General features: G+C 55.4%; 1 protein-coding gene across 3 annotated transcripts in view; it reads left to right on the top strand.

Moving 5' to 3' along the window:
• Window positions 1-24,682, top strand: part of PSD2 (pleckstrin and Sec7 domain containing 2) — a 71,949-nt gene that overhangs the window by 13,822 nt on the left and 33,445 nt on the right. Inside the window, exons 1-5 of one of the 3 annotated variants that reach the window (XM_027546296.1) lie at window positions 5,450-5,687; window positions 17,084-17,163; window positions 19,484-19,897; window positions 23,202-23,678; window positions 24,002-24,196. In XM_027546296.1, the coding sequence (XP_027402097.1) occupies window positions 19,524-19,897; window positions 23,202-23,678; window positions 24,002-24,196 (1,046 nt within the window). In that variant the 5' untranslated portion in view covers window positions 5,450-5,687; window positions 17,084-17,163; window positions 19,484-19,523. Of the gene's footprint in view, window positions 1-5,449; window positions 5,688-17,083; window positions 17,164-19,483; window positions 19,898-23,201; window positions 23,679-24,001; window positions 24,197-24,682 lie in introns of those variants that run through there. The other 2 variants (XM_027546295.1, XM_027546297.1) reach the window with 2 other exon arrangements.

Raw genomic sequence — 24,682 nt, 5'->3', positions numbered from 1 at the left:
GGACCTTCTCTCTACTTCATCTTGCTCACCCTGCCTTCTCCTCTTGGCTGTAAGCCTCCCCTTCTTCGGGGCATGCTCCTATTCTACTACTCATTTATTCATTCTACTCATTTATTCATTCATTTGTCCCCATCATTCAATACCTGTTGAGCTCCAGCTATACTCCAGGCCCCTACTAGATGCTGGGGATCCAGTAATAACAAGATACACAGTTTCTGCCCTTTTTGGAGTTCACAGTCTGGGTGAGACTGAAGGCAGGAGACTAGTAACATCCATACCTAAAATTTGTTTTCATCTTGTGATAAATGGAGAGAAGCAGATAAATTGCCTGCCCCAGGAAGCTCCACCTGCAGAGACATTTCCCCTGGGAAATCACTGCTAGGCTGTGAGCTGTGGAGGGAAGATCTTCATTCAGGCCCTGTACCCCACTCTCCCGGGCCTGGCATACAGGCACACAGTAGGTGCCCAGTAAATGTTGAATGAATGGATGAATCATTAGCTTCATAGTGGGGGCGGGGGGGCTGCCAAAGAGAATGGTCTTTTCACATTCCACTTCCTCCCAGTTAACCCAGGAATTGCAGGTAATGTTGGGGCTCTACAGACAAGAACCTGGGGCTCCCAGGAGTCCACCTCTGGCCACTCTGATTCCTTGCCTCTCCTCACTGCACAGCATTCCTACCTTGGGCCCTGTCAGAGTCCCATGGGCCATGCGTGTGTTTGTCCATTACCTCTCATGAATCCATTCTTGGGCTTTATCACCTTTTTGGTGGCTATCACGTGCTGGCCCTGGGCTCAGGAGGAGCTGGGGATCCAAAGAGGTGGGAGAAGCATCCATGCCCCCCTGGACCATCCAGTCCAGACAGTAATGGCACAGTGTAGCATGTGCCATGATGAGGGAAGAGGATGGCACGGTTACAGAAGTGACAGAACAAATTTCCTGCCCTCCTGGAGCTTATGGTCCAGTGATGGTAGTGGAGGGAGACAGATAGTAACCAGAATAAGCGAGGGAACACACATGTGTGTTATGGAAGAAAGGGAAGCAGCTGAAGGGGAAGGGAGGGAGTAGGATTTTAGATAGGGTGGCTGGAGAAGGTGACATTTGAGCAGAGAGCTGAAGGGGGTCAGGGGTGAGTCATGCAGCTACCTGGGGGAGGATGTCTCAGGCACCAGGAATAGCACATGCAAATGCCCTGAGGTGAGAGTGTGCCTGGTATGTTAGAGGAACAATCAGGAGGCCAGGGTGGCTGGACAGGTATGAGATTAGAGAGGTGACTGGGGGCAGATTGTAGTAGGACCTTGCAGCAAGACTTGGCTTGAGTCTTAGTGACAAGGGAGCCATTTGAAGATTTTGAGCAGAGGAATAACATGAGCTGACTTACACTGAACACGATCCCTTCAGCTGCAGTGTTGGGAATGTTGATAGTGGGGCTGTGTGGAAGAAGGAAGGGACCAGGTAGGAGGTTACAGTAATAATCCTGGTGAGAGAGGATCGAGCCAGGCAGTGGCATTAGAGCTGATAACAAGTGGCTGCTCTGACACTGCTTTGAAAATAAATCCCATGGGATTTTTTGAGGGCTTGGATGTGGGGGCTGAGAGAAGGAGAGGCAAAGATAACTCCCAGGTCTTCTGCCTGAGCTGAGGGGGGTGGGGGCTCAGCTGACATGGACTGCGATGAGGAAGGTTTGGTTGGGTTAAGTTGGAGCTGCTCTTTGGACATCCTAGTGGACCCTTCAGACCAGCAGTTGAGTGTGTGGGTCTGACTTCAGGGGGAAAAGGTTGGAGCTTAAGAATCATGCAGTGAGAATCATCAAGGTTTAGATGGGCCTTGAAGCCAAGGTGGGCTCAGCATGGTAGTGCAAGGGGGAGAAGACAGAGGCCTGAGCCCTGGGGCACATTGGCATTTGGAGGTGGTGGGGGATGAGGAATCACCAAAGAAAAAGAAGAAGGCATAGCCGGAAAGAGGAGGAGAACCAGGGCAGTGTGGGTCCTAAAAGACAAGAGGAGAACATATTTCTGGGAGAAGGGGGTGATCAACTATGTCAAATGCTGCCAATAACCTAAGACAAGGTTTGAGAATTGACTTCTGGATTTGCATTGTACTGGTCACATAGGACCACTATCGAGTCCCTTTGGACAAATACTGGGAAGAAGGTGGCCCTTCCTGGAGACCCGGCTATGCAGGCATACAAAGGGAGACCCCTCAGTGTAAAGGGAAAGGTGTCTCTCTCTCGGTCACAGGTAACTTTGCAGCAGGCACACAGCATGGTGAGAGGGCAGCAGGCTGGATTTCAGCTCTCTCCACCGCTTTGCACCCTGGGGGCCTTGTGCAGTGCCCAACCTGGACATCTGTCCCCAGCAGCTGTGCTGGTGTTGGTGCAGTGAGTGTGGATGAGAGGATGAGAGTTGGCTTGGAGTGTGCTCATGAGGGATTGGTAGAGGAATTGGAGAGTGTGCACAGCTTTTTAAGGAGCTTTGTTGTAGCAGGCTGAAGAAAAGGGGACAGTGACTGGAAGGGGCTACAGGGATGAGCGGAATCCACCAAGTGAGAGTGGGTGAAGGGGAAGACATCCAAGCCAGGGGACCCACGTATGCAAAGTGAGGTCATTAGGAGTGGTTGGGATGTAGCGGGATCCTAAATGTCACATTTGAGGTGGGAGGTATCAGGAGAGGATGCTGGACTGGTGGGCTTAAGCCTCTGTCTTGGGGGTGGGGTTGGAGCACAGCTAGGCATACAGTAGGTACTCATTGAGTGCACTGGGATTTCTCAGGGAATCCCTTCCCAGTCTCTCCTCCAGGCCTCAGTCTCCCGGCTGGCAGATGGGAGAATTGGATGTTTCAAGTGTTCTCTGAGCCAGGGCTAGACCTGAATGCCTTCCCCTAGTTAGTAGGTCTCAGGTCCTGGCCTCTTCTCCTCCCTGGATGCCACACCTTGTCCAGGCTGAGGAAGAGTAGAGGCCTCGCAGTGGCAGAGGCTGTGGTGGGCTGGGTGGGCCGGGAACTGCGTCTCCTGCCCCATCCAGCCTTTAGGAGCACCTTCCTGAGACTCCTCCTCAGGAGGAGAGGGAGAAGTTGCTGATTCTCCCTTCGTAGAGGGATGTCAGGGAATACAGAGCATTTTGGCTGCTGGTTGGGGGGACGCTGACCTTGTTCTCTTTCAAGGTAAAAGTGGCTACAAGGAATAGTAACGGTAACCCTCTGCCCATGCGCACGGCACCCAAAGCGCTCTCTCACTCAGAGCTTACCTGGGGCCTTGTGACTGTCCCTTGTAGCCCTTTGAGCTACTCCCACTGGACATGGGAAAATGAGGCTCAGGGAGGGGATACAGCTGCCCGTGGCCACGCAGCCAGGAAGCAGCCGTGGCCAGACTAGAACCTGGGTTTCCTGTCTCTGGCCAGCTCGTGCCCCCTGCAGCAGGCCCCAAGAGTTTGGAAGGTTGGGGAGCAGATCCCGCCCAGGGACTAGGTTCTGGTACCAATCTGGCCCAGATCAAGTGCAGAGAGAGCAGGACCTTCCCTCTGTTTTCTCTTTCCACACGTAGTTATTAAGCCGTACTGCGTATGAGGTGCTGAGGGTGCACTGTGAACAAGGCAGACCTGTGTTCAAGGGGTCAGAGTCTGTTCAGGTAGAGATGAAATAATCCAATCCATGAGTTGTTGTTGTTCAGTCTCTCAGTTGTGTCTGACTCTTTGCAACCCCATGGACTGCAGCATGCCCGGCTCCCTGTCCTTCACTATCTCCTGAAAGTTTCTCACTTTCTCTTAACATCTGTTTCTTTGCATGAGAAATAGAGATAGTGATGTCTGTACTGCAAAACCACTGGGAGGGTTAGATGGGGAGTCACATAGGAAGCACCCAGCATCACAGTGCAGTGTTCCACAGACAGTGGCCAATGATACTATCGACACGCTGCTGTTCAGTCTCGAAGTCATGTCCAGCTCTTTGTGACTCCAGGAACTGCAGCATGCCAGGCTTCCCTCTTAACTGCTCAGCTGTGTCTATAGGATCAGACCTCCTGGCTTATGCTTTTGGAGTCTTAAGTTTCCTCATCTGTAAAATAGGTTGTAGGACTGTTTTGAGGGTGAACTCTAACACGTGGAAAGCATTTAGTATGGACTCTGGAACATGGGAGATGCACTGTTAATAGCAGAAGTGTCACCAGGGTGGATGAAACCCCAGCTCCAGCTGTACCCCAGATGAAGCAGGAGGAGACTGATCGCAGCTCAGACCCTGTGCCTCTAGTTGCTGGAAGCATGGATTTGAGCATTGGGTAGGAGTTCGTTGAGCACAGCGGGATCAAGGCCTGATGGAGCAGAGGGTGGAATACTTGCAAAGACGTGGAGGTGGGAAGGAGTTGGGTGTAATGAACAGTCCTTGGGGGCTGGAGTGGAAGGAGACGGGTGGAGAGTGGCTTCCTTGTGGTAGACTGGACTATAATCTGATCTCCCTTCTCTGTGGCACGGGGTCTGCTCACCCTCCCTGGCTTCTCACAGCTCCTGTCTCCCCAGATCCCTGTGCGGGGCGGGGGGAGGGGGCCTTTATCACCCCCCTGAGAAGTGGAATCTTGCTCTGTAGGAGGCTCACAGCCAGCATGTTCTTTTTAGTGTGTAGCCCAAGCACAATTCTGTCAACCACCTCCTCAGAGCTAGGGTCCTGGGCTGGGGGAGGGCTCCCCGGTGGTGACTAGCAGCGTCTGTGGGGCAGCACTGGGCTCCTGATTGGCACTGAGACTCTGCACTCCTCGCCCCCCCCCCATCTGTCCCCCTCCTCCCTCTCTCCTGCACCCCTCCTCACTGCATTCCTTGCAGCTCTGTCTGGAGACCCCTTCTCTTCTTACCCCTATAGCCCAGGTCTGTCCGTCCCTCTGTCTGTCCCAGTAGGTCTGGAGGTAGGGAGGGAGGGCTCAGCCTCCCTGTCTCTGGGATCTTCCACCATGGTTCCTGCACTCCTCCTTCCTCTCTGTCCTTTGGGTCTCCCTGGGCATGTGTGTGTGTGTGTGTGTGTGTGTGTGTGTGTGTGTGTGTGTGTTGTGTGTGTGTTGGGGGATGTGGAGGGCAAGGAGTCAGACCACAGACCAGGGGGAGGGCAAGAACCCGCTCTCTCCTTCACCTCGAGGAGGGTGGATCCCGAGGGCTCAGGGTCTGGGGCCCTAGGGTCCGGCTGAGCGGGCCGGTTGGGTCTGGCCGCCTGGCCGGGGGTTGGAGGACCGCCGGAGCTGCCTGGGCTCGGAGGGGGGGCGGAACCTCGCAGCGCTCCCCTCCCCCACTTTCTTAAAGGGCCGGCGCGGGCTGGTGCGGGACGGGTCTGGCCGCCTCTTCTCAGCGGCGGGTCGGGTTGCGCGATCCGGCCCTCAGTGCAGAGAGGCGGGCAGGCGGGCGGGCGGCCTCGGTGGCCGCTGTCGCCTCGCGGATCCGTTCCTCCCGCCCCCCCCACCCCCGCCCGCAGTGCCCCCGCCCTTCCCCGCCCTTCCCGCTCCTCCCTCCCTCCTTCTCCCCTTCCTTCCCTCCCTCCTGCCTTCCGTCCCCCCCATCTCTGCTCTGCTTCTCCACAGCCGCGGCTCCGACACCTGAACGGGTAGCAGTGAGCGCGGGAGCCCCGACAGGCGGTGGCGGAGCGGGACGGCCGGTCCACGGTAGCCTCTTCATGGCCCCGCCGTGAGAGGCTGGACCCAGCGACCGGGAGCAGGAGCGGTGAGTGGGGCCGCGCGGGGCCACCTTGTCCCCAGGGCCGGCGTGTTCCCGGACCCCGCCCCTCCCGAAGCCGGGCTGGGGGCCGGGGGGGGGGGGCTGCTGGGGTTGGGGGGCTGCATGCTGGGTGGCGGCGCAGCCCTCCGCCCTCCGTGCCCGCCTGGGTCTGCTAACAAAGCTACATTGCGAGATCAATTCCGTGGCGGCTGGAGCATCCGAAGGATACGGTTGTCATGGAGATGGGGCCGAAAGAGGAAGCCCGGGATGGCAGAGTCTGGGCCAGGGAGAGAGGGCACCGCTAGAGAGCCCCAGGCCAGCCTGCAGGGAGGATTAGGGCTGGCAGCCCAATTGTCCCCTGATGCCCCCTCCCCATTTGTCTAATCCGAGTGTATATGTGTACCTTGATGGGGTGCCAGTGGGAGCTTGGTGGCCAGGGACCTGGGGTGTTCAGTGCCAGGCCTGCTGGCAGCCACCTTTACCACGGAGCAGCTTTGAGGATTTATTTCTCTTTCCAGTTTCCCAACTTTGACAGCCTGGCTTGGCGGCCAGGCCTCAGCGCTCCCAGCTCTGCCGCTGGAGCAAGGCTTGTATGGGGGCGTGGCAGGCAGCAGCGGGTAAAGCACATAATGGCTATGGCAGCTGCAGGGAAGGAGGGGTCCTCGGAGTCGCTGGTGGGGCTGGGGTGGGGCAGGGAGTCCAGATGTGGGGACCCTCTGCCTGATGCAACCCCCCACACCCAGAAGGATGTATTCTAACTCTTGCTGTCCCTGGAGGACCTGGGGGCTCCCTGAGTCAGAACTGGGGGCATTGTCTCTGCACCGGTCCAGGGGGCTGCTGCCTCAGCCCATCCCTTCATCTTAGGGCCATCGTGGGGGGCCCTGGGAGAGAACTGGGGGCATCAGCCACAATGGAAGTGGGTCTGAGAATTCTTGACAAGCTCAGGATAAACCAGGCTGAACTCGATGAGCGGGTGAATGAGGAGCAAGGAGAGGGTTCAGGGCTCAGCCAGGGTCAGTGGGCAGCCTGGGCTCGGGGAGAGGCATTTGGACTTTCCTGGGTTCTCCAGCTCCTTCTTTCAGACCTTAGAAACAAGAGCTGCTTAATGGAGGATACTCAGCTCGAAGTAGAGTGGGGAAGGGGCATTGGGATCACCTCCAAGCCTAGTCTGTTGCCCTGGGCAGATATAGTCATTTTCCACCTCTTCCTTGAGAGGTTAGAAATACCGCCTCCCAACGACACTGCAAATTCTATGACCTGTGATCTCTCAATCCGCAAAATGGGCCAGAAGCCCTCTTTACTCACCTCACATCTCTCACGTCACACCCACTTTCCCTCTCAAAAGCCCCCTATCCCCAGCCTATGGTGAGAGACAGTGCCTTTTGAATGGGGCTACTGCAGAGTTTGGTCCTGGTGGAAACAGGGCAGGTCCCCAGGTCATGGCTGAACCAGAGGGTTCCACACAGTGGGATGAGTGGGTGGGCGGTGGCCCAGCTCAAGAGACGAGGGTGACTGGAAAGCCCTTGGAAGGCCTCCCTTGCTGGTGCCTTTGCAGGGAGGGACTAAAGCCGCAGTGCTTGGGTGGCTTGTGCCTTGTAGTCCCAGAAGTGCCAGGAGCCGAGGGGCTTCTGACAAATGGAGGTCTCTAGGCAAAAGGTATGTATATATGGGTGTATATATATATATTCATACAGTGAGTGTCCACTGTATGATTAGGTGTGACAAGACAAAAAGTTCCAGGGGAGGAAGGGAGTGGAGGGGGACACTCTAAAGAAGGGAGCTCAGGGCTGGGTGTGGAGGCACAGGGGGTCACAGGAAAGGGCAGTTCTCACGCAGCAGCCCGAGGGGCTTCCCTCCTGCTTGTCCTGGTCTGACAGCTACGGGTATGTGCTCCCCAGCTGATCTGACCCTGAGTGTTTCCTGAAGTGGGGGGTGGAGCAATTAGCTGGAAAGAAGGACTTGCTGCTGCTCTTGGAAGGACTGAGAGGGCTAGGGGGACATGATGTCACCCAGCTTCCATACTCATGCATGGCCACAGTGCTCAATACTCTTCTACACAGGGAAGTACGCCCATTGTTTCTGTTTAGTGGATACTTAGGCTCAGGAGGGCTTCCCAGATGGCTCAGATGGTAAAAATCTGCCTGCAGTTCAGGAGACCTGGGTTTGATCCCTGGGTTGGGAAGATCCCCTGGAGAAGGGAAAAGCTACCCACTCCAATATTCTTGCCTAGAGAATTCCATGGACAGAGTCACCTGGTGAGCTATAGTCGATGGGGTCGCAAAGAGTCAGTTCAGGAAAACTTGCTTGTTCCAAGTCACCTAGTTAGTAAGTGACAGAATCAGGATCTGCACTTGGGAGGAACTGATGGCTCAGTGGGTAGGGATTCCGCCTGCAATGCAGGAGACACATGAGACCTGGTTCGATCCCTGGATGGGGAAGGGGTACCCTACTCCAGTATTCTTACCTGGAAAATCCCATGGACAGAGGAGCCTGGCAGGCTACAGTCCATTGGGTTGCACAGAGTCAAAAATGGCTGAGCACAAGGCACACAGAACTGTTTGAAGCTGGGACTTCTGTCCCCAGTCTTCCTCTTCTTCCTTGGAGATGCAAGTTAGGAGGGTGATGGAACTGAACACTTTCTCTTCTGGAGCGAGGAGATGAATTTGGAGAAAACTGAGGCGCTCAGCTGGGGTCTTCTAGAGAGCCAGGATCGAGGCATTCCCATCCCAGACGACGTTGGCTTGCAGGAGATCGACACTGCCTCTCGCGACAGACGATGCTGTAGACATTCTGTGCCAGATGGTCTTTTCCAGGAAAATCTGTTTTGAGCGGCATCTTATGTCTGGGCTCCATATTTAGCCTGGCTCCTCACACAGGAGGATATACTCAGACTGTTGCCCCTTGGGGTTTTTTGGGGGGGGGTGGGCCTTGGCCAGACCCAGCTCCTTCCTATGGCTCAGGCAGAGGTGGGTTAGGGCCCCTGCTCTGGATAGCCTTGCCCCAGCTGAGGGCTGCCCTGCTGGTCTCCCTGGGCCCTGGTTGTTTCCCACAGGGCCTGTCCTTCTAAGCTGATGTGCCCATATGTTAGCTTGACCTCGTTTAGGGGGTGAGTCGCTCCAGGACTGTGTCTGCTTGGCCCGGGTGACTCCAGTGTCCGGGCCGGGCCCACGCCCAGTGTGCGGGCTGCTGCGTGAGAACTGCCCTTGCCTGTGACCCCTGTGCCTCCACACCCAGCCCTGAGCTCCCCTCTTTAGAGTGTCCCCCTCCACTCCCTTCCTCCCCCTAACTTTTTGTCTTGTCACACCTAATCATACAGTGGACACTCACTGTATGAATATATATATATACACCCATGTATACATACCTTTTGCCTAGAGACCTCCATTTGTCAGTTATTGACATTTTGCCCACATTTGTTTCTCTCTCTCTGAAACTTCTGAAAGTAAGTTGCAGATATCATAGCACTTCAGCTTGAAGTACTCAGTATAAATTTCCTGAAACGAGAACATTTTTCTACAATACATAATATTGTTGTTTAGTTGCTAAGTGGTGTCCAACTCTTGTGCAGCCCCATTGACTGTAGTCCCCCACGATCCTCTGTCCATGGGATTTCCCAGGCAAGCATACTGGAGTGGGTTGCCATTTCCTTCTCCAGGGGATCTTTGCGACCCAGAGACTGAAGCTATGTCTCCTGCATTGGCAGGCGGATTCTTTACCTCTGAGCCACCAGGGAAGCCCAATACATAATGACTATAGTGTTAATCATATCCAAGAAATTTTAATGATGCAACCTAAACTCATATAATTCCATATTCAAATCTCTGTAGTTGTCCCTGTAATGTCCTTTATAGGTTAAAAAAAATTTTTTTATAAAGAATGGCACATTGCATTTAGTTATGTCTCTTTAGTCTCTCTTAACCTAGAACAATTGTCTGCTTTTTTTTTTTCTTTTGAAGTCTCTTATGACAATGTCAGTTTTAAAGAGCCCTGGTCAGTGTTCATGTAGAATGCCCCACATTCTGGATCTGTCTTACTGCTTCCTCATGAGTAGATTCAGGTTAAGCATTTTGGGGTAAGAATATCCCATAGGTGATGTCGTGTCCTTCTCATTGCCTCTCATCAGGAGGCACTTGTCATTAGCTGCACTGTAATAGTGGTGCTAAGTTAGGTCACTCAGCTAAGGAGTCCCTTTGTTTCAATCCCGTTGCTCCCTCTTCCTTAGCTCCAGAAGCTTCATCCACCTGGTTGTCTGCATTCAGACCATACGCTGGAGAAGGGTGCTTAGGCAGATGCTGATGGGGCCTTCAAGGAGTTCACAGCCTCAGGGGTGTGGATGGGATGAGCTGCAACTCAGGGCAGGTGTTGCCAGAGTGGGGAAGAAGCCCCGAAAAAGCAGCAAGGAGCACAGGCTGGGGGGACAGCAGAGAGCCTGAGGGGCAAGACAGGAAGAAAGGGGGTGGGGCCTGGACCAGCGCTGGCCTAGAATGTGGGCTGACAGCTGGCCCTTTCCCCAGGGCACCACGAGCTACTGAAGGGTTTTAAAGAGTGGAACAAGGAGGCAGATGTGAGTGCTTGGAGAGGCACTTTGCAGAAGGTGGCGTGGATGGCAGGGCTGGCATGGTGATAAAGATGGGCAGGAGGCCCTGCCGTGGTCCAACACAAGATGTTGAGGCACTGATTTGAGGCTGCAGCGTGCATGGGGGGCTGTGGGGTGGGCTAGGGATTCGTGTGATGGCCCTGCTGAAATGGGGACGGGGTGGAAAAGGGATGGAGTAAGGAGAGATTAAGAGGCAGAGTGATGAGCACTGGTGTTGGTCGGGGAGCAGTCACAGGATGGCTGGGGGAGGCTGTGGAGAATGCTGTTTTCAGTGTGTGGGGTCTAGGGTATTTTCCAGGTCAAAGGAACAGTGTGTGGAGAGCTCCCCAGGTCTTGTTGGCCACCTGTGACCCCCTCTTAGGAGCTTGCTTGGGATGAGGGCGGAGGGAAGGCCTCACACAGCCTGCAGCAGGGGGCGGACAGTTGGGCTCTCAGGCACCAGCAGGGGCGGGCCTTTGAGGGGAGACAGGGCCGGCTCAGAGGCAGCTGCCACTATGAAAGTCAGGATGAACACTGCCTTGCAGGCCCCCCAAGTCCCTTACTTCATTTTGCTTCTTCATACTTGTTGGCAGAGTCCCCACCCTGGTTAAATCCAGTGCCTGGTCTGCCCTCCGCCCTCTGCGCTGCTGAACGGGGCTAAGAAAATCCACTGCCCAACTGGTCTCACTTGTAGTTCAAATCCATGAACTTCAAGTGGGTCTTTAGCACTGCCGTGCAGTCCCACATGGGTCCAGGCCCACCCCCTCATTCCCTACCGTAGCTATTTCACTCTTTCTGTTCTGCCTTCAGCCCTAGCTTCTCTCCTGCAGTCCACTCTCAAAGCATAGGACTTTGCCTCCTACTTCTTTGAGAATGCAAAAGCAGTCTTCGGACTGCCAGTGCTGTGTTCATCCATCCATGGGCCTCTGCACCATAGGTCTGCCTTTCCCCATCCCTGTGGGTGTAGGATCCCTGCTCCTGGTTTAGGACACCCTCTATTGTGCAAGAGATCCCATCCCCTTGTGGAATAGAGGGGGGCCTATAATGTGGGGGGCCCACACTGCTCCAGCAAATGTCCCCTCCTGCTTTACAGGTCCTCCTAGACTGGATCATTCCATCAGCAGATATCTTGTTATTGTTTCTCCTGTCTTAAAAGATGACTCCCATTTTCTTCAGCCAGCTATCCCTGCATCTCTGTGCTCCCCTTTACAGCAAAATGCCCCAGAAAGGTTGTCCATTGACTGCTCTTCTTGGGGTGACCAGTGACCTCCGTGTTGCTGTATGCAATGGCCTCAGTCCTCATCTGTATCATCTGACAACTTCAGTCTCTCCCTCTTCCCTGAAATTCATTCCTTGACCTCCAGGACGTCCATTGTCCTGTTTCCCGCTGACCTCACGGCTGCTCCTCCTCAGTCTCCTTCTCTCCCACTACCACCTTATAACATTGGCGTGCCAGGGACTCAGCCCTTGAGTGGCTGCTCTTCCTCATTTGCATTCACTCTTGAGTTGACATCAACCAGTCCTGTGGCTTTACACACTACCTATGTGCTCTCAGCTCCCAAATTTGTATCCCAAATCTTGATTTCTGTCCTGAGCTCCAATAGCTCACTCATCATCTTGGCCGCCATGTCTGCTGGACACCTCAAACTCAACTTGTCCAAAACTGAGCTCCTTTCTTCCTGATCTTCCTTCCCAAACTTGCTCCATCCAGTCTTCTCCATCTCAGGAATGGTGCCTCCATCCTTCCAGGTGCTCAGGCTCCAAACTCTGGTGTCATTCCTGACTTCTCTTTTTCTCTCCTACCCTGTGGACTGTCCATCAAGAGGTGAGGCTTATACCAGCCTCTAGGTCTCCCATCAGTGGGCTATGGCTGAATAGAAGGGTCAGTTTTAGAGATGAGGACAAGAAGGCAATTGTGCAATGGCCCAGCACAGACCCTGTGCTGAAGCCTGAAGCAGAGACAGGAGAGGGCAGGGGAAGAGCAGGGGGAGGGGAAGAGGGGACTCCACAAGGGAGGGGTTAAGTAGCATGACATAATCAGGAGGTTGGGAGAGGGTGAGGAGGAAGGTCTCAGGACAGAAGGCAGAGAAGAGGCAGGGTAGACAGAGAACAACACGAGGTGTTGTTCTGGAGGGTGTAGGGTAAGTGCAAATTGGGCAGGGAGAAGGGAGTTTGACGTTTCTTGGTTATCTCTTCTGGCTGTTGAATCAGACTGAGGGGAAGCTGCTCAGGGTTTGAGCCCGTGGAGTCTGCCCCGACCCAGGCTTTTTAGCCAAGGCAGGACTTGTTGGGAGGACTTGCCCTTGGTCAGTTCACTGTAGCTTTTGGGGTTCAACTCTCAGTCTGTAGGCTCATGGCTCAAATGTGACTCAAGAAGCAGAGTGAGTCCCAGGTGCCAACTGAAGTTCCAGGAAGACAGGCAGCAGCCAACTTAACCAGAGCAACCTTGTCCTCTGTTGCTCCTCATAACTGAGGGCTCGCCCTGCAGGGAAAGTTGGCTGAGGGCGGAGTCACCACCTATAAACCTGATTCAGGGTTTGACAGCAGGCGCTGTGAAGTTCATCAGTGTTGAGGGCTTTCCAGCCAGCATGCAGATGTATGCAAATACTAAACAAATGAAGGTGCCAAGTGGCTGGAGGGTACAGAGTGAAGTAAGCTGGGGGATGTCAAAGAATGACCTTTGCAGAGCTGGGCCCAGGGGCTCCTAAAGTCCCAGCAGGCTGTGGGGCACATGCAAATAAGATGCAAATGCATACCAGCCCTAGGAACCTCTGCTTGCTGACCATGGGAAAGGAGGCCTTTTAGACCCCCACGACCAAAGGCAAAGCTGGTTCCCCAGGGGCCAGGCTGAGAGGCGGAAAGCCAGGTGGTGCTGGGCTCCTGGTTAATCCCAGATTGACATTACCCGTAGGGGATGGGCACCTTTTAAGGGAGGTTCAGGCCTCTGGCCCTTGCCCAGTACCCCATGTGGCTTTTGTGCCTTGAGATGGAAAGATTGGAGGGAGCTTGGCCTGGGGACCAGGCAGGTGGGTCCTCACCTGCCTCAGGAAAGGGAGGGGCACCCTCTCTGTCCCACCCTTCTGATCCCCACAGGAGCCATTCCCCTGCTTTCACCCTCCGGCTGAGTCTCTGATGCCGCTGCCTCAGTACCTGCTCTGATAGGCTGCCCGGGGCGAATGTCTGCTGGGACCCCTGGGTGTCCTGGACTGCTCTCCTGTGCATTCCGCCCCCAGCATGGGCAGCCAGCTTGCTTCCCTGCAGACCTGAGAGACGGTTCTGCAAGAGCAGTAGCTGCTGCCCGTCACTGAGCACTTGTGCCCGACTCTGAGCTGAGCCTTGCACCCACAGCATCTCCTCTGTTTTCCCTACAACCTTGAGAGATGGATGCTGTTAGCACCCCACCACCCATGTTGCTGAGGAGGGGTCTGAGGCCCAGAGAGGTGGGCAACTGTCCCGAGGTCACACAGCTTGTGGGATTTGAAGCTAGGTCTGTCTGAATGCAGGGTTAGGGCGCTGACCCACCCTCCTGGACTGTTCCATCTGAGGCACTTGTTGCTGCACAAGGTGGTCCAAGCTAAGAAGACCAGGTGAGTAGAGGGATTAGGGTCACTTTGGGGAGTAGAAGCAGGGCAGTTCTCAAGGCTCCTGGCTAGACATGCCTATCCTGGATGCCTATCCTGCCCTGGGCAGGCAGATCATGGAGGAAGCACACGCCCAGCTGACCTGTGCCTAGAAGTGTGCTTATAGCTTTGGGGCGACAGCAAGGTCCAGGCCTCCAGACTCATCAGCTGGCAGAAGTTATGGGGCAGCATGGTGAGCTGTGTGATCCAGGTGCCCCACCTCCCTGGTGCCTGTGCTGTCAGCAGCTCAGCAGGTTCTCTTGGAAGCCTGGAGTGCGCAGGGCTGGGCTGGCCCAGGCCCTGTGAGTGGTATGGGGTGCAGCTGGCCAAGGTCTGTTCTGAGCACTTACAACACACCTGCCCTTTTCGCTGATTACCTTACTTAACAATCCTTGTGTGTTTGTGTATGTGTGAAGATTCCAGCTTATGTGCTGAAATCTGGGTGAGCTGGGGAATCAGTTAGTGTTGCACAAATTTGGGGGAAGGGCAGTGGAACCACTGGGGGTGTTCAGCTTGGGTTCCCAGGAGGCAGAGAATAGAGCTGAGAATGAAAGTTTTCCAGCTTTTTTTCCTTTTCTTGCAAGCAGCCTTCATGAAACTCTGAGTGGATGGTGTCAGAGGTGGAAGGTCCTTGGGGATTGTCCAGGTTGGGGTTCATGCCCAGTTTCTATGGATGGGCTGTAGGGGTCCATAAGACTCTCAACACACACACACAAATGTTGTGCACTGTGTGAGTCTGTCTGGAGCAAGATCCAGAGCTCCATCAGATGCTCAAGGAGGTCTCAGGGTTAGAAATGGTTGGGAATCTCTGATGCACACAGGGAAATGAGGCCAGAAGAGGGTTTCCTTTGCCCAAGCTCCCCTAGCACCCTGAAGGGCAACACCTGAGTGCCTGGCTCCCAGCCCTGCTCTCTGGGACACTGTGATCTTACTGTTGCCTCTACACTGACATTCCAGAATGATTTTCTCTGCTCCTGGTCCCCGTATATACCCTGCCTTGGACATCCCACCCACTCTTAGATTTGGCTTGTCCTGGGTAGTACTCAGCACCACAGGTCCCCTACCCCAGTTCTGCCTCATGTTCTTCCGTTTCTTTTAAGTGCGCCTGTACTCCCCCATCTCCTCCCAAATCCACTCAGCTACCTGACGCCACCAGTGTGGCTGTGGTCGCTGTGGGTGCCTGTCTCCCCCACCCCCTGCTCTAGCCTGAAGCACTGGGTTGTCCCTTCCCTGCCCTGGCTTCTCCTAGAGCAGAATGGTTTCAACGCCAGCTGCCCAGTGATGTAGGTCTAACTGCCCTAGACCTTGCCCCAGGCCTGAGGACTCCTTATCCCACCTCACGTCCCACTGGGGGACCACCTTCTGAGTGGCTGCTGCCTCCCTCCGTGTGTGTTTTTGTGTCTCAGTGTGTGTGTGCGTGTGTGTTTGTGCCCACCAATGCTGTACTGTATGCTTGCTCACAGACATGTGCACAGGCGCCTGCACCTTCGCATCTGCCCTCTGTCTTATAGAACATGTTGGGCCCTCCAGCCCTTTTCTTGAGCTTCCCACACTCCCTGGCTTGGGTCCCAGCATGGAAGGCACTTTATGAAGTTATCCCTTTGACAGTCCTGTGTGATTCTAAGCAGACACCAGCCTTGTCACTTTCCACCTTTGGGACCCTGAGCATGGTCCTCAACCTCTCTCAGCCTCTGCCTACAGTGGGGATGGTGGTAATCTCTAGGTTTTCATTTGCCAAATATTTAAAAAGTGACCACTGTTTCCCAGGCCCTGTTCTAGGCTCTGGGGGAGACAGCAGTGAACGTGACCTAGTCCCCACCCTCACTGAACTCACCAGCTAGTGAGGGAGACGGGCAGAAAATAAGGAAACAAATGGAAAATGGAGTTTCAGGTCTGCTAAGTGGTGCTTAGCAGACACAGTGCTCTGTGAAGAAATGTGAAAGAGTGCTGGGTAATCAGGGAGGACCTCTCTGAAGAGACAGCATTGGAGTTAGGCCCTGAGTGACAGAAGAGGCAGTCATTTAAAGATCTAGGAAAGGAGCATTCTAGGCCAAGGGTACAGCTGGTGCAAAGGCCCTGAGGTGGGAATGAGCTCAGGGAGCAGAAAGAAGGCCAGTGTGGCTGCTGGGGTGGGGGATGGGCCGAGGGCCGTGAACCAGCTCAGGCAGAGCCTTTTTAGGCCATGCTGAGGAGGCCAGATTGGCGATGGGAGCCGATGGGGTTACCAGTGAGGGAGGGGGTGTGATGTAATTTGTGTTTTCACAACTCCAGCTGCCATGGGAGAAGTGGGAAGGGGGCTAAGGTTGTTATAGGAACACCTGAGACCTGGCCCAACCACAGTTCTGTTAACCATCCTGGGTCCCATCTTGGTTGGTGCTGAAAAAGAGGCTGCTCAGCCCAAGGTTATCCCAAGGGCAGTCCACGGAGCCACCGCCCGGAGTGGGGCCTGGTTCTGGCTGAGGGAGGAGGCAGGAGATGTAGCCACTGCCAGCCTGTCATTTGCAGGCATCTCCTTGGCATGGGTGCCCTGTGGCCCAGCTGTCCCCCTGTCCCCTGCTCTTGCCAGCAGGGCTGAAAGTGGGCAGGGCCACTGCTTTGGGTAGATGCTTCTGGTAGAGGATTTGAGCCCATGATCCCATGGGAGGGTCTGGGAAATGGGGGCTCATCCTGTACTCCCAGCCCATCCCGGTGCAGAGAGAGCCTGCTCTTGAGTCTCGAGGCAGCTACTCACCCTGTGACCTCAGGCAAACCTTTTCCTGGTTCTGTGCCTCAGTCTCCCCATATGTCAAATGCGTTAGTAGAGAGAGTGGGCTGTAGCTGCCTCTCTCCTTGACCTCTGTAGTGTGTTTGTTCTTCCTTGGATCTCAACCCTCTCAGCACTCATGACCTTAAGTTCTGCCACCAGCCCTGGGGAAGGAGAGTGGAGGTGATGCCCCCCGTCTTGCAGATGGGTTCATAAAGATCATAAAGGTCAGACGGGACAGTGATGAGTCCCAGGGCACATGGTGATTCAGAGCAAGGATTTGGGGCATCATTTAACATTCTGCTTGGAAGATCCCCCTGTATGCACCCCTCCTTGGGTCTAGCAAGAGAGGGAGGGGTCCTGGCTCAGCTTTTTCTGGGCTCAGTTGGCCTTTAGCCCAGGCAGGGACTCTGGGCCCCTGCCCAAAGTGGAGCTCAATGTGCCCCTTGTCTGTCCACCCCAGAAGCTGAGGACACGGCCCCGTGCCCGGTGTTGGCAGAACCTCCATCACGCTGTCAGCTGCAGGAGGACGTGGCAGGGCAGGTAGGGCTGGAGCCAGCCTGAGGCAGCTGCTGGGCATCGGGGATGACCTGGGGCCTCCCAAGAGGTCCTTGATTTGTTCACAACCCTGGCTTTGGGGCTGGTGTAGACTGAGCACCAGGGGAAGCCACTTATGCTCTCAAATGTCAGGCTTCCCTGGGAGCTCAGGCAGAGTCCTGGCCAAAGGGGAGGCACTGCGCCCTGCTGGGCTCAGCCTCCCTGTGTGGCTATGGGAGCCTGAGGGATCCTGGTGGAATTGGGTTGATGCTCTGTGCCCCAGATCCAGTGCTCCCCCATGCCTGTGGGCTAGAAAGCAGACCAGAGGACCAGAACTCAGGCAGCAGGCCCATAGACCTCCTCATCCCTCCTCTTTCCTTTCTAAATGCTTCCCTCCCTGCAAGGAGTCTCAGCTGAGGCGATGACCTCCTGTTCTCCCTCCTCTGAGCACACAACCTGAGGGAATGGACTGAAATAGCAACTGCAGCAAGGGATTTAGGGCAGACCAGAAAGAATCCTTCACTCAGTGCCAAGCCCCTTGGGGTCCCCAGCGTCCTAGGATCAGGGCCCAGATAGTCTGGAGCCTGGCTCGGCACTTTTTTTTAAAGTCTGTGGAAGTTTTCTTTTTTTTAGAGTAAAAATCTTCTGCTCACACAGTCTTCAGAACTCTAGGAGGCAACACTCAGGGGTGGGGGTGCTGAGGCCCCAGATCCCCCATCAGTCCTGCTCTCTTCTGCTCCATGTTTGAAAACCAAGGAGCACGTGAACCTTAAGTGGTCCTCTGGTGACAGACCTCCCTCCAATTGCTCAGGAGCCCCCAGAGTAGACTCACCTTCCTCTCCGGGCTCATCTCTATGTGGGAAGTTTCTCCTGGAGTCCAACACAGTGTCTCCCAAACTTGCCGTATGATAAGAGTAACAGGTCACTAGACCCATTCTCCGGAGACTCTGATTCAGGAGGCCTGGGGGAGGGCCTGTATTTAACAAGTTCCTCCAGGTGATGACCAGGTGAGTGTAGGAAGTGTGGGCCTCCCTTAAATCCCTGTTGCTGTACCCACAGCTTGTTCTGCTGCAGCTCAGAAGGCTGACCAGTCATTTTCCTCCTCCAGCCTTTCCTGAACCCCCAGCACCTCTTCTCCAGAGGAGAGTGGGGATGCTGGGGGAAGCTGAAGCCTGAAGAGAGGAGGAAGGGAGTTCTTGGGAGGGACTGGTCTGTGTCCTTGCTGGCAGAGGTCACTAGGGTGGTGTAGGGCAGAAATGGCCACAGACAGAGAGGGCTAAGGCTCACAGCCCATCACTCCGCCCTCCCACCTGAGATTGGGCAGGAAGCCTCTGGGAAACTGAGCTGGTTCTGATGTGTTTAAAAAGGGATGGGGTGGAGGTGGCAGGTAAAATGGGTCTCCTCATTTTACAGAGGAGAAACAGACCCGGAGCAGGCAGAGGGAAGTGGGTGTTGGCCTGGGGGGAGCAGTGAGGAGTCCCAACCTGGACCCTCACGAGGTCACACAGTGAGTTGGGCTCCCCTGGAGTGCCCCATGGCAGCCTCCTCACGAGCCCCTCTTCAAGGCTGGGTGAGCTCTGGGGGCCAAGTGTCGAAGGGAACCCCAGCTCCCCCGCCCCCTCTCCAGTTCCCTCTCGCACCGCCAGAGCGTTGGGCGCTGCGTGGTGGAGGAAGCCCCGATCTCCGTTGAGTCTCCCGGGTGGCGCCGCCCCCGCTCAGCACCCTGGACAGCACCTCATTCTGCGCCTCAGGATAGCCTCCACCGGGCCTCGCTTTGGCTTCTCTGGGGTGGCCTCTGTTCTGATTGACATCCTTGCCTCCTCTCTTAACTCTCCCTGTAAAGGCAGACCCTAATCCAGAGCTCTCCATGCACACTTCTCTGGCTCCTGGAGCCAGGACGAGGGAACATGGAAAGAGGCAAAGTGGCTGCCTGCTGTCGGCCTGGGGTTTTGTTCCTTCACTCACCAGCAGGAAAGGAAGTGGTCTTGGAGGAGTCTTGGACCTTTCCCTAGTCCTGCCCAGCCCAGATCTTCCTTAGAGGTTTTGGTGACTTCTGAAGGACACAGCAGAGATACATAAGAGGTCAGGGAAGGTAGGACTAGGGCACAGTGGTGGCTGGGAGTCAGGGGAGAGGTGAGTGGGGCTGGCCTGAGCAAGGCAGTGAGACTCAGACTCCTCCAAGACCCTAGCTAAGACGTCCTTGGAAGATCATCTGGGCCCACCTCTTCGTCCTCAGGCAGGCTGCCTGGTGCTGGTTCTACTGGGCATTGAACTCCCAGCACCTGTTCTTTCTGATCCACCCCGTTCTCTCTCCATCTGCTGCCAGGTCTAAAGGAGTCCCTAGAGCGGCCAGCAGGGGGAGAAGCATGGATGAGGATACGCTTCTGTCCACACTGCCTGGGGAAGATGGTGCCACCTGGGACCCCAGCCTGGAACCTGAGGAGGAACCTGGGGTCCAGAATGGAATGGCCTCCAGTGAGGACCTAAACAGTAGCCACACCAGCCCAGGGCATGCAATGAGGGGCCCCCTGGCAGGCACCGAGGGGCATACAAAAGGCCTGGACATGGCCCTCCATGGCCTCAGCCTTGGCCTCTCCCTCACCAATGGCCTAGCCCTCGGGCCAGACTCAAACGTTCTGGAACATTCTACAGACCCCAGGCCCTGGAGGGCTGGTGGGCTGGCTGAGGGGGACGATGCCTCCAGGAGCCTCTGTCCAGACACTGAGGATCCTCCACTGGGGTGAGTGGGAGTCTCGGAATGGGGGTCACCACATTTGCTCCAGTGCTGCATGGCCTGGGCCTTGCCACTTAGCCTTTCTGGTTCTTCTTTTCCTCATACTTGAAATGGGAATTTGATGTCCCTGTTTTGGGAGGACAGAGCTATAAGAGAGATTTCAAAGGCCAACATGCCTGTTGTGTCCCCACTCTCAGTGCCCCTAATCATCAGCGGCTGTTTCTTTTTAAAAGTTTTAAAACTTATTTCTTTTCTTTTTCTTTTCCATTATTGCTTATTACAGATATTGACTATAGTTCTCTGTGCTATACAGTAGGATATTGTTGTTTGTCCATTCTATATATAATGATTTGCATCTGTCATCCCAAACTCCCAGCCCATCCCTTCCTCACCTCCCCTTCCACCATGGGCTGTTTCTATGTAGAGCTTGAGGGCCACACTCCCTCCATCCCAGGCTGGGCATCAGAGTTCCAAAATGCCTTGATGTGGGAGGTCATCTGGCCCATCCTTCTGCTTCCTGGAGATGAGAACTGACCTAAAGAGAGTAGGTTTTGTAGATTAATCTCTGTCAGCTATTCCTCCTTGAGTGCCATCTGGGAATTCGACAAGGAACTCCTACTTATTGGAGTAAGTCCTACTTCCTGGAGTTACAGCCCCATTTCTATTATCTCCAGCTGCAGGTGGAGAGGCTTGGCATCTTAGAGGTCCCAGTTGGACAAGGAGGGTAGGGATGGTTCAGGGGAATGTTTAGAAGCCCCCAAGGTGAGCTGAGAAAAGAAAGCATATAGAAGGTTTAGTGTGCCCTGCTGCAGGGGCTTCCCTGGTGGCACTAGTGGTAAAGAACCAGCTTGCCAGTGCAGGAGACATAAGAGACACAGGTTCGATCGCTGGGTGGGGAAGATCCCTTGGAGTAGAAGATGGCAACCCACTCCAGTATTCTTGCCTTGAGAATTCCATAGACAGAGGAGCCTGGCAGGCTATGGTCCATAGGGTTGCAAAGAGTCAGACATGACTGAATGACTGAGCAGGCATGCACGCACGCATGCACCCCATGTGTACTGTGTACTGATGCATGCATGACAGTGTGTGAGCCTGTCGGTGTTCCTGGCCTGTGCATTAGGGGCACATTTGGGTGTGCACGTGGATGCATGTGTCACATGCATCCTAGCTGGAGTCACACACTCCTAGCTGGAGTGTGTCTAGGTCTCCAAGACAGAGTCAGATGCCTGCATGTACTGGGTGTGCCATATGAGGGTTTCCACCTGGGCAGGACCTAGTGTGGTGTGGGGCCTCGTGAGGTGCAGGCAGGGGGCTGCGGCTTCTTGGAGCTGCTGTTAGTGTTTAGGTGGTATAATTTTGGAGGCTGGCTGAAGGTTGGGCAGTGGGAGTCTGCAGACTGGGCTAATGGTCTTCAAGCCCCTATCAAAACTGCCCTACAAGTGTGAAAGGGCATGAAAGGGTGGGATATGTGGGAGAACCATTCATGGTTCTGACATGGGATGAGCCCCCAAGGGCAGGACTCTGTCTTATTGTTCTAGGACCCCGTACGGGCTTGGCAGAGAGAGCTGCTGGGCAGATTTGGGGTGTCTGCTCTGGCGGCCAGGGCAGTGGCCCTTCTCTTCCCTCCTGTCCTCCCAGAGGTCAGTAGAGGCAGCTTCCACCCCAGCCCCCTGCTGGGCAGCCTACTTGTGACCCAGTGTGACACTTTCCCCTACTTCCTTTTCTAAATGAGACCGCCCTCTCAACTCCTGTGGGACTGGAGTGGGTGATGGCTGTGGTCTCAGCTTTTCACTCTCAGGTCAATATTTCTCTAGGAAGCATGCAGGAATCAAATCTCAGGCATGGTGGTGGGGGTGGTGCGGTGTCCAAGGAGTGCCTTGAGGGAGTGGAGCACTGCCTCATTCTCCAAATCCGACTCAGTCTCTGTGAGACCCCAGGGGTTGGGGGATAAGCAGGACATCCTCCAGGGGACCAGGGTGTGCTTCTTTGCAAATGGTGGGCCCTAATTTATCTGAAATGGGCCGGGCTCAGCCTGCTTCTTTCTTTTGCTGTTTCTGTTTCTCTCTCTCTGTCTCTCTTTATCTGTTACTCTCTGCCTCCCTTATTCTGTCTCTGTTTTCTGTGCTCTCTGTATTTCTTTTCTGCCTCATTCTTGTCTCTCTTATTTCTCTTCTTTTTTCTCTCTCTCTCCTTGTCTCTATTTTGATCTTTTTTAGTCCCCTTCCTCGCCTGACTTCCCTGCTCACTTGCGCGTCTCCCCAGTGGGTAAGAGGCCTCGCTTCATCTGTGTGTGTTGCTCTATTTTAGGTTCTGGGGATACATCAGTGAACAGAATATACAAAAACTCCTACTCTCATGGAGCTTATGGTCTAGTGAGGAGACAGATAATAAATCATAAAAATAATAGATAATTACATAGTATGTTGGAAGGGGGCAAGTACCTTGGAAAAACTGAAGTAAGAAAGAGGGATTGGGGAAGAGAGTAGGTCCCAGTTATAAGTAGGGCAGTCAGAGTGAGAAAGGGATGTGGAAGGGAGGCTCCAGCTTGAGGGAAGTGCACTCTGGGCAGAGGAAACCACTGGTGCCAGGGCCTCTCTGGGGGGCAGCACAAGGCAGGGCTTAGGCAGCAGAGTGGGCCTCCAGGCTGACAGGCATCTGCTCATTCACCCAGCGCACCATTCGGCAAGACTTAGAGGATCTCCTGTGTGCTGGGTGCTCCCTGGCCTTGTGTGTGGCGGGGGAAACAGGTGTAAATAGGGGAATAAACAGAAGGCGACAGGCTGGGAGGGGCTAGGAGGAGATAAAGGGGCACCCTGAGGATAGACACTAATGAGGGGCCACTGTGGTGGGTGGTCTGGGCCTGCCTCCCTCAGTCTCTCCAAAGAGGTGACATTAAGGCAAGGCCTGGGCAGCCAAGCTAAGAACCACCCAGTTTGTGGGGACAGCAAAACTGTGACCCAGTGAGACACTAGCTGTGATGGGGAGCCTGGAAAGAGGAGCCCCCTCCCCCTCTCCTGGGCCAGGCAGGAGCGAGAGTCACGCTCATTCATTTAGATGAATGATACCGACTGGGGGCCAAGCCTGGTGGGCACTGCGGGGGGCAGGACCATGCCTGTCCTTTCAAACTGTACCCCAGTACCCAGCCTGGCATCTGGCACCTGTGCTCAGTAAGGGTTGGCTGAGAGAATAAACAGGACACGATCCCTGCCAGGTCCCCACACCCAGGGAGCTCCCAGACATGGATTGGTGCCATCCTAGCACCTGTAAGGGGCCATCTGGCAGGACGGTGACTGGTCCGCGCATCCCACAGGCCGGGTGGCCCTGGAGAGCCAGATGTGCGAGACGGCTTCAGCGCCACGTTTGAGAAGATTGTGGAGTCGGAGCTGCTGCGGGGCACCCAGTACAGCAGCCTGGACTCCCTGGACGTGCTGAGCCTCACGGACGAGAGCGACAGCTGTGTCAGCTTCGAGGCCCCTCTCACGCCCCTCATCCAGCAGCGGGCCCGGGACAGCCCTGAGCTGGGTGCGGGCTTGGGCACTGGGGACATGGGGTCTGAGGGGGACATGGGAGCAGCCGGTGGTGGTGGGGTGCTCGGCAGCCCCCTGCGGCGCTCCATCTCCGGCAGCCGCTCTGAAAATGTCCTGAGCCGCCTGTCTCTCACGGCGGTGCCCAACGGCTTCCATGAAGACGGACCCCTGGGCCCACGTGGGGATGAGGAGGACGATGAGGAGGAGGAGGAGGAGGAGGAGGAGGAGGAGGACACGGACAAGCTGCTGAACTCGGCCAGGTGAGGCAGGGCCTGGGCTGGGAGCCGAGAGAACCCAGAGGAGGCAAAACGAGTCAGGATAAGCCAGGGCCCAGAGTGAACGGCCCTCTGCACCCAGACCTCCCACCCCCTGCCTGAGGTTCCATCCTGCCCTTCCAGGTCTTTCCAGCCTGGGTGGGGTCAGGGGGCTGATCATCTAATGGTTTCCTCTGAAGGTTTTTCTGGAGGTCTAACTTGATTCTGTCCTGATGCAGTGGAGCTTCTTTCCCTGGTCTTGGGAGACCTTCCAGCCCCTGCCCAAGGGTCTCTGACCCCCTCATCCCCACCCCGCCTTCCCTCTTCAGTGACCCCAGCCTGAAGGATGGCCTGTCGGACTCGGACTCAGAGCTGAGCAGCTCAGAGGGGCTGGAGTCTGGCAGCACAGACCCACTGGCCAATGGGGGCCAGGGCGTCAGTGAGGCTGCCCGCCGGCTGGCGCGCCGGCTCTACCACCTGGAGGGCTTTCAGCGCTGTGACGTGGCCCGGCAGCTGGGCAAGAAGTGAGTTGCATCTCCATCCCCCACCCCAAGCAAACCTCGTGTCAGCCCAGGGTGATGTGGTGACTTCCCTCAGGGGTGCCTAGTGCTTGGGGCTCCCAACAGTCTCCAAGAACTGCCTCTGTCCTCATTCTGGGCCTTGCCCTAAATCCATTTCCTTTCTGGGCTGCCTGGGCGAGGGCCTCTGCTCCTAGGGAGGGGAAGTAGGGTTGGGGGGCCCCTCGGGGCTGGGAGAGTGGCATGTGGCAGCAAGGACGGAGCAACCAGGTAGGGTCTCGTGAGTGAACTAATGAGGCCAGGGACAGAGGAGCGCCTGGTCTGAACAGGGACTGCCTGGGACCCTGGAGCTGGGCAAGGGGACCCTGACCCTCACTGAGCCCCACTCACTGTCTGTTGGGACCAGCTGAAGAGGGGGACTGCCTACATACAAGCCCGGGTCTTTGGACTCAGGGAACTAGCCAGGTTGAAGTCCCGGGGGTGGGGGACATC

The sequence above is a fragment of the Bos indicus x Bos taurus genome, chromosome 7, assembly GCF_003369695.1.
Source record: "Bos indicus x Bos taurus breed Angus x Brahman F1 hybrid chromosome 7, Bos_hybrid_MaternalHap_v2.0, whole genome shotgun sequence".
Classification (NCBI taxonomy): domain Eukaryota; kingdom Metazoa; phylum Chordata; class Mammalia; order Artiodactyla; family Bovidae; genus Bos; species Bos indicus x Bos taurus.
Note: the sequence above shows the minus strand (reverse complement) of the source record. Positions and strands in the feature narration are given on the sequence as shown.